This window comes from Corapipo altera, unplaced genomic scaffold (assembly GCF_003945725.1).
Source record: "Corapipo altera isolate COAL_440 unplaced genomic scaffold, ASM394572v1 0, whole genome shotgun sequence".
NCBI lineage: Eukaryota > Metazoa > Chordata > Aves > Passeriformes > Pipridae > Corapipo > Corapipo altera.
The window spans coordinates 49,817,221-49,831,048 of record NW_020884872.1 but is presented as its reverse complement, the minus strand read 5'-3'; the positions used below and the strand labels follow the sequence as shown (position 1 = coordinate 49,831,048).

The 13,828-nt window shown below is 35.3% G+C and overlaps 1 protein-coding gene across 13 annotated transcripts in view; it reads right to left on the bottom strand.

Moving 5' to 3' along the window:
* The window catches only part of MYCBP2 (MYC binding protein 2, E3 ubiquitin protein ligase), a 185,090-nt gene that overhangs the window by 95,847 nt on the left and 75,415 nt on the right, over positions 1-13,828 (bottom strand). For 11 of the 13 annotated variants that reach the window (XM_027646293.1, XM_027646300.1, XM_027646346.1 and 8 more), the window contains 7 exons: positions 8,681-8,798; positions 6,509-6,713; positions 6,022-6,175; positions 3,508-3,680; positions 2,217-2,342; positions 1,993-2,120; positions 266-357 (listed from right to left, as the gene is read on the bottom strand). In XM_027646293.1, the coding sequence (XP_027502094.1) occupies positions 266-357; positions 1,993-2,120; positions 2,217-2,342; positions 3,508-3,680; positions 6,022-6,175; positions 6,509-6,713; positions 8,681-8,798 (996 nt within the window). Of the gene's footprint in view, positions 1-265; positions 358-1,992; positions 2,121-2,216; positions 2,343-3,507; positions 3,681-6,021; positions 6,176-6,508; positions 6,714-8,680; positions 8,799-12,649; positions 12,774-13,828 lie in introns of all 13 variants that reach the window. The other 2 variants (XM_027646384.1, XM_027646393.1) reach the window with 2 other exon arrangements.

Sequence of the window (13,828 nt, the reverse complement as noted above, 5' to 3'; positions counted from 1 at the left end):
GAACATGGGATTTGACTCGTATTTATACAAGAGTAAGAATTAGATTATTTTTCTTCTTTTAATTTAAATAACATAATGGTTTGGTGAGTATTTGGTTTTACCACTTTCCCCAACACACTTTTGAATGTAAGTTTTACATCACTTGCTACAAAATTCTAATGATGCAGATCATCTCTTATAATATTAAAGTGATACTAAAATGTGTATGAAGAAAGCAAAAATAAAGATCAAAAAATAGGTAGAGTAGGTAAGCTAAACATCTTACCTAGCAGCACAATCATATGCTAAGACATCTGTCTCAGCAAGAAGGTCTCCATCAGTCTCATGGTCTCCCCCATCTGGACCCAATTCAAACAACTGGTGAAGTAAGAGAAAACAGTCAAATTATGTCTTAGGTGTTAGAAACCTCGTAATGTCACTTTTTCTTGTCCGGTATTCTGGAAACTGTATACTACTCTTCTTTCCCCTTCCCAAAAATCACTGCTATTTACTATCACTGACAGGCAAATTCCCATTTGGAAGTCAGGCATAACTCTTAAGAAAATCACAATTGACATTGACCTCCCAGCCTTATGTCCAAATATATTTTTAAGTGGAAAAACTCCCTAAATCTTGCAAGCAAGTAAAATGCAGAGCATCCAAAAAAGGCAAGGTGGTGCAGAAGGTGCAGGCTTTCCATCACAGACTGAAATGTACTTATATATCTTATATAGATATAAGATATACTCAGCTTCTCTGGAAAGGGACTGCTTGATGGTTTAGCAGAGCTAGTCAATAGTACTGCAACCAGTTGGTGACTAGGACAAAAGATGACCTTGGTTTTCTTTCTCAAAAATATTTTCTACAGTTAGATGAGTTTGAAAAGGGACCACAGTACATATCTATGACTTCTCTTGCAAATACCTATTAAATACACAGTTTGTGGCAGGACTGGCAAATTTTATCTTGGCAATAAGCTAATACTAAACAGTCAGAAACAAACCAAACAGATAATATTAGAGTGCTTTCATACAGTTATTGTTTTTAGTATTAAAAACAAAAAAAAAAGGGCAGGACTAACATTAAGTTTCTTGGCTTCCCTTAATCATTTGCAATTCCCAGTCATTGTTAAACTAGAACAAAGTACAACTACTTATTCTGGATTTCCTGCTGTCTTATGAAAGTGTTATTGCTAAGCATATGCCATCCATTTCCCTAATACAAACCTATTTATCCAAAAATATAGAAAGAAAATTCAGTAACCCACTCAATAACAAATAACAATAACATATTCTGAACATACACATCTAATACAAATAGACAGATACTAGATCTTCCTTTACAACTGTTCTTCATGCAGTTACCACAAGTCTTATTAAATACAGGACCAGAAGACACTTATTGGAAACCAGAGCTGTTATCACATTGTGCGTTTATGTGAGTTTTTTTAATCCAAAGCCAGGTTTATTTATTTTAAATCAGCACACACGCTCCACCTGTAATCATCCTTACATTTGGCACAAAGCAGAGTTAATTGCATTTGGTGCCATTCACACTCAGCTGAAGCTGAGAGATAGCTTCTTCCAGTCTGAGAAAGAAGTGGTAGGGACAATGGGAAGCAATAGCTACTGATAAGGACTATTTTTCTGCTTTTGAGAAACAGTTCCTTGTCAGTCACACAGGATGTGATTTTCACCTGAAGTCCGTAACACCGATTTTCTGCAGGTGGACTTCTGAGCTTTGTGTAAACAGATTACAGAACATCGGGCTCACTAACATACCCACTCAAGACACCTCTAAGATGGCATAGCATTTAGTGAAGGTGAGAAAGGGCCAATTCATGACAATTAATAATGGTAATTCTCAGATCTCTACTTCACCCACTGTATCTGCATAATGCTTTTCATAAATAGTAAACCACTCATTCATCAAGAAATAAAATTAATCATGGTTTTCGATGACATTTCTTAAAGTTCTGATTTTGAGATTGTTTAAAATGATCAAAAAACCTACCTTTATTTTAGCAGTGTATTCACCTCTACCACCAAAAAGACCAAGACCACCCAACAGAATATCCGTATCAGCACAGAAACGGATAGCTTCTACTGAGTGGGCTGAATAACCCCAGCCACCTCCATGACCTGCAGAAAAAAATCCCCCCAAAAATATAGTTAATCTTGGTCTTTCATTCTGCAAGCCTGATTGGCTTATGCTATAAAATTTTAGTGTGTACATACTTTCAAATCTGTTAACAACACTATAGTCTTCTTTAGAATAAACCTTCATTACTGCTTGAGTTTCTTCTTCTGTATTTGCTACACCCATTTTTAAGTCCTGCATAGCAGCCAAAGTATCAAGACAACCTACAAGAAGGCAAGAGAAAAAAAGAACTCAAAAACTCTCCCTGTTAACTATAATCAGTGAAATGGAAATGAATATTAATTACGAAGATCAAAGAAAGCTAACTGTTTTGTCTCTAAATCACACAAGGCTACTGAATATCTTTATAGTTTTGATTAGGCCAAGGGTCATTGTTGCCGAGCCTCAAGGTTTGGTACTGAAGATAAATTTCATTTAACTTATTTATTCTCCAGAATAACAAACAAATATGTTTAAACCTACTTTGCAACTTTTACAATGGCAGATAAGTTGCCAGCAACATTTTTTTTCCTTTTAACACTTATTGTATTACCCAAAAAGAGTTGAAGTAGTAACTGAATTATGGACAGATTTTAAAGTCTTCATAAAATTTGTTTCATACACAGGGGTACCTAACATGCCTTACTCTGACTCTGACACAAAAAAGAACTGTTCAAGTTAAAAGTTATCACATCTCTAACACATAATGAAGGGAGCAGGTCAACAAACTGACGACTCATAACAATCAGGGAACAAGTGAGCTAAAATCACTTCTAAAGCTGTGCTTTGAAGCACTGCATATGCTGCATATGGCCAGTTTATACACTAACACAGTGGAATTATTTTTATTTTGGTAGGCTTTTTAGACTGCAAAAGGAAATCACATTACTCTTAGTGACTCATTATACAAAACTGCAAAGAGTATATTTTAATATTAGATAATGTATTTACTTTAAAATAAAAGTAACTTATTGAAGAACACTTTTTTATGGTGAGGTTGTTTGGGATTTTTTTTGAGACTCCAAGTTAAGAGTACCAACTTCATTCTGCGGACTTTCCAAAAAGACCACCCAGGAAGGTTTCTTACTTTTTTTATTTTGACCTCTAATAGCAGGTTCCACCAGAACTCTAAAACCCTCTAACATCATTAAGATGGCAGAAGATAACTATTTTGATGAAATTAATGCTTATCATCCAGCTCGTAAGAGTTAAGAGCAACGGTGAGAACTACAAAGTATATTTTTAATTACAAAGTAAAAATTTAACTGAAAAAAAAGTCAGAAAGTTGTTAAGACTACAATTCATTTATTACATTTATAACACTTATAACATTAAGTTACGTTACTTTATTTCATCTAAGCTTCTGACTCATCAACTGTAAATGTATACCTAGAATGTGCAAAGCTGCATGAGATCTGGTTGTTAGAGCTTTGGAACCTGTTGGTAGAGCAAGTTCTGGACTCAAAATACTACACCGGGATTGAATGTCTGGAGCTGACGGAAGTCTGGAATCAGCAACTACTGCATTGTAACTCCAGAGTTCCCTAGCATTTGGTCGAAACCTAGAGCAAGAAAAAACAGAATGAAAAAAACCTTTCATCTACTGAAGAATACAAAGCCTAACCAATCATTAAATTTTATAAGCTATTTAATGTAAAATGTAGATCTGCTGGTACAATCTCTTGAAATTGAACATCATTACACTAAATATATAAAGTTTAAGAGCTTAACACTCCAGCAAATGGAAATATGCAAAAACATTCTTACTCTACTTCAAGTCAAACAGTCATATTATGGGTTTACAAATTTCAGAAAATGTCAGACACTTCTCAAAGCTAATAAATGTTAAAACAGTATTATCTAGTAAAAAATATGAAGTAACTAGCAAAGTACTAAATGTAATGGCAGATGTGCAAAAAAATCATAAAGATGCCAAGTGAAAGTAAAAGGTTTACCTTCAAATAAGAGTAAAAAAATCTTGACAAATCCAACATATTTTGTTTGGGCTTTTTTAAATGGGTAACATCACCTCATGAGTTTTTAAGGGATTATAGAAAAGGGCAGCATAAACAAGGGAATACAAAGACTTTCTATACTATAAATTAATACGGAGAAAAAGAAAATGAAGAAAATGAAATCTTTGAAACCATTATGTAAAAGGAAGAAACAGTTAAAAGACATAGGCCTATCTGAGTGTTCTGAATAAGCACAAAAGGAATTTTCACTTGGTACATGGTTCTAAAAAATCTAATGGAGAAACAAATAGTTTTAACTAAAAGCATTATAGGACATCATAGGTATTCAGGATATCAACAAGTTAGCAATGTTTAAGTTTAGACACACACACAAAATCATGTAACCACTTGAATTTCACTGGAAGAATAAGTCACAAAGCTGTGAAGAAAATCTTTCAAGTCTCTGTCATCAGAATGCTTTCTCTGTACGAGAAACTGAACCCTCACTTAAACAGGCATGAATAAAAATGTCCAGGAATAATAATATACCAAATATTTAACTACTAATAGGCATATTCATTAACAAGTCTCTTCTTTTTAGACTATTTTAATATTTTCTATTGAACACGAATGGGATAAGAGAGAAATAAATCTGCAGTCTCCCACAATCCACTCTTCAGTTTCTAAGCTCCAAAATACTGCAAGACAATAAAACATCTCAATTCATGTTCACCCATATTAACATGTGACTTTGAACTTTCTTAAACTGAATTATCATTTCTTGTGCTAGATCAAGCTGAGTATCATCACCTCTTCTCCTCTGAAACGTGCTGCATTCCCACGGCCATTGATAACTGAATTTTTCACAAACTGAGTCTTTTGGTGACTCTTTTCGAGTCTTTCAGTGAGAGCTAAACATGCTGAAAATATAGAGCTTTAAGGGATGTGAGTGCTACTCTTATTTGTAATCTCAGCATAATTTCAATAGGAATTGGTACCTAGCCAATGAGATTCAAAAAATTCTGGGGATGTGCATAATGCAGAACTACAACCATCCAAGGAACTTCACACCTCATAAAGAAACATGCCTAGAAAATATGCATGCTTCAACGTTAATTGGCGATTACATTCTTGAATCTCAATTTTGGACGAGGACAGCTGTCATACTACCTTTTCCAGCTGAATGCAGACTAGCTGGCTTCCTGCTTTATTCTAACTTATCATTCTTGTTTTGTCTACAAAAAATTTAAGTATCATCAATTACTGGAACTCAGATGACAGTTCAAATTTCTCTCCTAAATCCTGGCTAACGTAGCTTTTAAATCATTACAGAAGAATTGGATCTTATGATTCTGTTTTGGAACAAGTGCTTACAACCTACACCTGCTCAAAGACTCTACCCCAATGACCATAAAATAAATACAATTAATTTGTCTGTCTGTGTCATCTAAATAAGTGCTTTTTTTTGACCTCCCAAAATGTCAGAACTGAAAAGAACACCATTGCTCCACCCTATTTCTCCTATTCAAGTTTTAACCACTAATGCCTGAGAAAATGATGACAATTTAAGGCATAGACATGTGGCAGCTGAGTATGGCAAGAAAATTTTTCAGTCAAGTGTTAAGTAATTGGAGAAAAGGGAATAAAAGGAGTAAATAAAGAGAACAGATTGGGATTCTGTAAATACTATAAGGCTGACATGAGAATGATGCAAAAAAGAAAATAAAAGAAATTTTAAAAATTTGGGCAAGTGAAGATGTTTGTTTTGGGCTTACCTAAGCCAGTTATCCAAAAAGTGTGAAAAATATATATGGAAGATTAAAAATTGTTTTTCATTTACTAGGGAAATAAGCATAAACACGATTACTATAATCAAGTCGCCAGCCTCCCAAAGCATTTTAAAAAGGATTTCTATACTACTACTTTAATAGCTATAATCCACACTTGCCTCCAAATAACATCATAGACAGGATCCAGACACACACCAGAACCTTGAAGGTCTTCCTGCTCAGAATCATTGAATGTTTTGCAACTGCCATCTACTTTGTTTATCAGAAGACATTTAAAAGGAGGAGGTTCTGATATTGAAGCTGGTACCAAACCTAGATCATGGAGCAAAAAGAGCAAACAAACATTAAGACTCAAGTCATTAATGCTTTTTACATATAAAATGCATGTAATGTAACAGGGAAGAACAGATATACTGCTACAGCAAAAGAAAAAAAGGTAGTAAGATTTAAATGCAAGCAATTTTTACGCTTTTACATTATTATTTCTAATAAAACTGATTTCTAAAGAAGCTAGGATCATCATGTGCAGTAAAACTAGAAAGCCAAAATATTTTCATTCCCTCCATTCACATTTTTGACTTGTTGCTCCTCTATTATTCTCCAACACTTCTATAAGTATTTAAAATGTTATAGAAGAGTTCTTGCCTATTATATGCCTGCTTGCAAATATCTCTGATGTAGCAAGCACATGAGAATTAATAAGAGCTTCATCGATCCGGAGAAAAGTCTGGTCTCCACTCGCTCCAATCCATGTAGCTTTGCGTCCGTATTTGGAGCCTATATTAGGCATAGGTGCTGGCTTCGCATTCCAGTAGGGCATATCCAGAATTGGTCTACCAAGCTGACCTTTCTATAGAAAGAATGCAAGAATTAGTAAGAGACAGTAACAATAAGTCTCAAAGATGACTAAGTTACTTCGATAGTTTCATCAGAAAAATTGGTCATCTGGAAGAAAGTTTACCACAAAACTACCTTCAAAAAGCAATGGCTAATCTAAGTGAAGCATTACCCATTTAAATACAAGAAACCAGTTACTGACAGATATACTCCTCCTTAATTCAGTTAGGCTTTTGAGTAAACTTTTTTTAAATGCAACTCAAACTCTCCATGACGGATAATCCTCCTTTCCATCTTCAGAGTCAAATATAAAAGCCTTGTTCTCCTACAATGTTCAGTATCTGAATAACTTCAAGATTAAAAAAGGAATGGTTTAATAAGAAAAAAAAATTATATTCAAATATAGACAGTCTAAGTTCCACTCGATTCTGAACTTATACGGACTGTAAGTTTCATAGAGCAAATATCTCTTACAAATACTTAAAAATTGATTAGCATGTCAAATTTAAGCTAAAAAAAGCATAAAATGCCTCAGCAAGTACCTCTGCACATAACATTAACAACCTGATCTGGGGCCTTATCTCCATGTACAACTAGTTATTGAGATGGACCAACAGTTCTTATACTGTACCTAAGTACACAGAAAGAACTGCTACAATAAACCTGCTCAGACTCCATTTACCCCACAGCCACAGGCAATGCATTGCATGCTAAAGTTAAAATGGTTAGGGAAAAGAAACATGCATATACAGCAAATATCCTGTCCAGCATGTTATTCATCTCTCTCTCTTCATAACACTGTAATAAGTAAACTTAGCAAAGACATTTTCAATAATATATTTACTTTTAATTTTGTCTCGACTTCATGAAGCTTTCAGTAAACTTTCAAGCATTACAATTTTAAAACCAGACACAAAGTACAAGTGGTCTAAACATGGTCTAAATTTATTTTTATTTTAGAGAAAGGAAAAAGACCCACAGTCAACAAACAGGTTTTTATATCCTGTTCCTGAGAGTGAATTTGGTTTTTCAGAGGCCAAGCTTCACCTTAAACTTTTACGGGCCCATGTAAGTTTTGACATGAACATGTGAATTTTGACACCACAACTCTTGCTTAAAGTCTGCAAAACAACAAAATACTGCCTAATTGCAGAGCTGTCCTATGGTTCACTTTAATTCAAAACATGACTTTCTGTTTCTAAAATTTCAGTCCTCACCTTTTTTCATTTTTTTTTTTTTTGTAAAAAGAGAGATTTCAAAAGGTAAAATTTCTCTTGTGTTGTGTTTGGCAATACCTAGTTTTAAAAACATATAAAAATAACTCAGTATGTATATTCTAGCTTTTGCAAAAAAAACCAAAACAGCAAAAACATTAGCAGGAAAGCAAAAACAACAGATGACTCTGTAGAGATTGCAATGAGGGGTATATTTACAAAGACAAGGAGGCACAAAGGGAAGTAAACGCTTAAATGCTCATTTAGTGAATATAAGAATGGAGTCCACATGGACATGGGAAAATAATACACTATGTGGAAACAAGAACACTAGAGTTAAGAAGTGTTATACTGAACAATAATCTCTCCCCTCAAGTGTTAGTGTAACTTCTGCAACTCACTGCTGTTTCTGTGAAAGAAACAAGGGCAATTTCTTCTACCAAATGGAGACAGGCAACAGAATAGGCAACACAAGTAAGTCCGCAACAGCAAGAGTTTGAGAAAACCGGTGCACCTTATAAAACAATCCAGTTTTAAATCACCATCTTCATTAAAATGTATAAAAACCACAAAGAATTCCTGGCATCATGCTTTTCTAACTACAACAACATTAGAGGCTACGTTTCATAACATAACAAGCACAAAAGACATGCAGAAGTCATGCACAGTTCTGTAAGAGCAACTATAAGCAGTCTTGAAAGGTCTTTGAACAATACATTACCTATTAGCTTATTCTCATAAGTAAATAATAATAATATTTCCTTACTGAGAAACTTCCAAATGTGAAAACTTGGCCATCCATTAAGAGAATAGCTGTATGGTTGCTCCCAGCAGTAACTTGTGTACTAGGACCTGGTAATGCTTGCACCAAAGTGGGACATCCCCTATATAAAAATAAATTAATTCTGTATCACTACATGCTTATGCAACATTTAAAATGTACATTAGCACTATAAGTATTTCAATCACTCTGAAATATATTCACTAGATTCACATACCATAGCGAATTAGAGTCAAGAGACATCTTACATTTTAAATGAACAGATATTTGAAAGGCTGTGCCAAATAGTTACGTTTATGTTCTTCTGATAGAAGGAAGACTGAGGACAATCTCTTCAGTTAAACTCAGAAATTACCATAGAACAAAAATTATTAATTTAATATATAATTGTAGGATTACATGTGAGTGTGTATTTTTGTATGTATACAAAATACATTGGAACAAAACATAGCAGTGAAAAAATCATGTTGTGACAACACCAGTTAAGCAGTTAAAAAACCCTTTTCACATTATGAAGCAATCAAAGCCTTATGTGGTTGGTACACTACTATAATTACCAGAAACAATATTGATGCAGGCCTCCCAGGATCACTGTGTAGGGAATTATAGAAGAAATAAAGGTCTACCCCCTCCATCAGCCCCTCTCCCATCCAAGTCAGACTCAATAAAGAACAAACCTCTTCAAACTGTTTTCCAGAGAAATATGAAAAAGTCTAATCCATTTGTCTCCCAAATATGGATAGGCATAAGAAAATAAATTTTCCATTCCAGTAAAAATGAAGGGAAAAAAACAACAGGAAGTTCAAGAAGCAAAGAAAGAAAACTTGAACTGATGACAGAAGAGAAAGAGCACAAGATAAAAAGAAATATGAGATATTAAAATAAAATTTTTATCTCAAACTCAACAAAATGAACAGGAGCCTACAAGCCTTAGAATCCCATGATGAATGTCTACATAGACTTCAAATTTACTGTGGAGTTAGAAAGACTGTGAATTTGAAGAACAAGTTATTCCCAAATAATTCTATGTTTGGAAACTCTAACCTCAGAGAATAACAACACTATTTAAACTTACTTTCAAACACAGCCTTTCAAAAGTAGGCTAACCTAAATTAAGAACAGGTTGTCTTGTGCTGGAATAAAAAAGTGTCAGCTCAGAGTTACCTAGCAATTGTTTAGCAGTTGATGTGCAAAAAGATGGGTCATCTGAATGCTCTAATTTTGGCTGAATTGCAGGTAAAACAGAAGTCAAGAAAGTATGAGGAAGCATCATGAATTCAGCAGGAAAAGGGTAGATGGGAAAATGTGAACATATGGAAATGTGGAATGTAGCATGAAGACAGGTTGATGACCTGCAGGAGGAACACAGGTATACAGGAAGAAATTATTCCTTGGCAGTGAATGTAGCTTTCTGTGCATGACTAGGGGAGATGGAGAGACTGAAGGACACAATAAAATTAGGTAGAGGATACACAACATGACATTCATAAATTTAGAAGCTTTTGTCGGTCTATAGACACATTGATTTGGACATCAGTTTAATTATACACAGACAGACAGAGCAAAGTTTAGCAACATCAATGATGAAACATTTTAAAAACAAAAGAAAATTTATATTTGTCTCTCATTAACTTTAAAGAAGCTCAAAAAGGCACCAAAACAGAAACAAAACATAACTAGCAACTTATCCAAAAGCATTCCTGCTAAAAGGAAATGTTTTTATTAAAGTTTTTTTTTTCCTCCCTCCCTCAAAATTATGGTAACTACAGGCATGGAATTATCAATCTTATGTTTGTGAAAAAAAAAAAAGAAAGAAAAGTAGTAAACGTTTCATCTATTTGATGCTTAAAAACTAAGCTATTATCACCAAAACTATTTACCTGTTTTTCCAATCAAATCTATCAGTAATGTTATCTGAATGCTGTGTATGATAGCCCCTTAGCAGCAGCAGAGCAAAATCAAATAAGAACTAATGTCAAGAGATGAAATACATTATCCTCTTAAACAGCTCTTTCATTAAGACCACCCAGCTTTTGGAATGGCCAACTACAGTGTATTAACTTAAGAAAGGAACAAGAGAAAAAAAAGCTTAAGATACTTAACTACACAATAAAATAAACTTGAATTACAGAAAACTAGTTTTCACTTCATAAAAGGAGAAGAGATTTGGAAAAATACAGTAAGCCAGTTTGACTGATGTATATGGAATTTAAAACCTGTGATATTATCATTTCCCTATCCCTCTGAAATTCAACACAGGAAAGCTCAGAACAGACACTGAAGAGTCTGAGAAACTCTTCGGACAAAGTTTTAATACCCAAGGTTTCTCCATTTGAATGAAAGAAAGCAAGGAGCATTCCTCTGGGATGGAGTGAAAGGACACATCAAACTCACAGAATCCTTGACTTCTGGATATGACACAGGTCAATCACAAAACACCAACCTCAGCGTTACAGAAAGTAACCAGAGATCTCTTGGGAAAACGTAACATTGTTGAATGATTAGCAGCAGATGAAACATCAGGTAACTCAGAATCCTGAAGACAGTCCAGATGCATTTTGGCTGTCTACACGAAAACCCTCTCCCATCCCAAAGGGTAAACATTTCTGGGAGCAGATGCAGTCTTTGAAAATTCATCCTGCACAAACAACCGCTGTTTGTGGTACTTATGCAGCCAACAGCTGGCTGTCAGGTCCCATAAAGTGTCACTTGGGGCAGCTGACCGTGGTGCTGTAAATACAGGTTCACTGTGGGTTGTCAGGAGGTAGTGGGTAAAAGGAAACCAGTAGTAACAAGCAGAGTTGGACAGTATAGAGTTACGGAGAAAATGGAGATTTTTATATTTTAGATGGAACTGCAAATGTGGTGAAAATATGTAAACAGGACCTGCACTCCACCACTGGAATAAAATAATCAAAAACTGCACCTAGAAACATGGTCCTAACAAACACAGATGATGGGACACTTTTTTTCCCCTAGTTATTAATAGGATATAGTCTCTATTCTTTGTCTTCAAGTGGAAGATAGGTTGACCATCTATGGAAGGTCTGATCAGTTTTATGTTATTGTTGATCTTTCAGAAGCAAAACTCTATACCAAGATCATCTTACTTTCTGGAGCTTGACTGTCAGGTCATGTGCTTGCTACTGTAGTGCTGAAGTAAAGAGTTTGTACCAAAAAATGCAGGCAAATTTTGAACAATAACAAAAGGGAAGCATCAGCAAAAAACAGGCCTCTGCTTACCTGAATACAAGACATGCTATTTTTCACCAAGACTAGATACTGCAAAGCATTTCTTGATTCCACTGAGTTTCTATTCACCAGCAGTTAATTTGAGGAGAATATAAGCACAGACTGACAAATCTTTCATTTAGTGAATAGCTCATCAACATCTGCTACTGTGGATTTCACAATAAAGAGCCTACACAGACTAATTAAAGGGTTCCAGCATACTGATATGGCATGTAATCTACCTCATTCCTATTGAAGTAGGAGGAAGAACTTGTGGTGTTTACCATACTCTAATAGAGCAGTCTAGCCCTTAATTAACAGAAGGGCATGTCTGGACAGCTGTTCAGAATTCAAAATACTTAAGCATTTTCAAGGCTTTTAAAAATATAGTCTTACTACTGAATCTTTACACTGCAAGACAAAAGTCTCTGAAAGAATGAGTCATGAATGGCTGTCCAGAAACTTACATCATTGCTTTTTCTGGGAATGAAGATGGCTCCCTCAGATGAAAATAAGAGTTCCTGTATTTTCCCTAAGAGTTTTGTTTTCAGGACTCCCTTATTTAGATATACGAGCTAGGCTGCCTAAATTCCCCTTTTTTCCTCCCCTCTCTCTCTCTCCCAGAAACACAGTAGGGTATTAGTTCCTGGATTCAGAAGATGATGCTCTTCCTGAGGTCAATACAGGCAATGTGACACACTGCATGACTGACATACCACTGACCTGGCAGGAGCTGGCCATCTGAGCACCACTGCGTCCCAACTGAGGTGGAACTCTGCATAAGGATTCCCTGTTTCCTTCTCTGAATCCCTTACTGTGAGGACAGAGGAGAGATCTCTACTTAAAGCTGGAAAAAGAAGTACATCAATGAAGAAATTATAATTTGAATGATGGTGCTAAACAGCAATACAGTACTATAGCCAGTTCTCATGCATAGGACATACTCCAAATTATTCCAAGGCTTTTTTTCAGACACTCTTTAGGGTCTGATGTAGAATGATACGAAGGTCAGTGCCAGGTCAGTTGTACCTCCTCAGTTTCTAGTTCTGGTAAAGCACTATCCTTCAGCACAAGATTTGTCATATTCTCTTCTACGATCTCACTTGAAACTACATTTGGTCTTCATCCAGTTTCTGTCTAAATAAGCAGTGTGGGGTTTACTACCTGAAATACTGAAAAATACAGCAAATAGCTCTGAAGCCTTCCAAAAAGCCAAGTGATTTCATCAAAGTTGGAAACAGGTGACAGTAAGCTACCAGTACAAATGCCACTGCTGTTTATATCTCTTCAGTCTTTAAGACAGAAAATGGCCTTATTCTAACAGCGACTTGAATTGCCAGCTAAAGACGTTGTTGCTTGGAACAAGTATCCAAGAACTTCCAAGAAGGAAAATCATAGTATTTGTCTGTAATATAACCCTACCACAGGAAGAAACACAGACTGCATTCACCAGTCTAACGCAAACTGGGTAGGGGTAAACAGTTTAGAGACTATTATCAGGCACAGCAGTCAATACAAGGTAACATTTCCAGTATAATTCCTTTCTTTCTTTCTTTCTTTCCTCTCCCCCTTTGGCTTAGTGAATCCAATGAAAGTTTTAAGATGATGAAGATTTCTTCAGAAACTCGACAAAAGAAATGGTTTGGAAGTCTCCAAAGAGATTAGGAGGACAGATGTTCAGTAATTTTTACCTCGCTGCTACAAGAGAAATGACAGAACTGAAGACAGGTCATGGATGCTCCACTCCGTATGCCTTTTACATAAGGATACGGAGCATTACTGGACATACACAAAGTCTCAAAGATTCCTACTACATAAAACCACCATTGTATGCATTATATGGTATATGTACATGTCCAAAGACCTTAATCGCTTTTCCTTTTAGTGAAGGACGTTGATTTT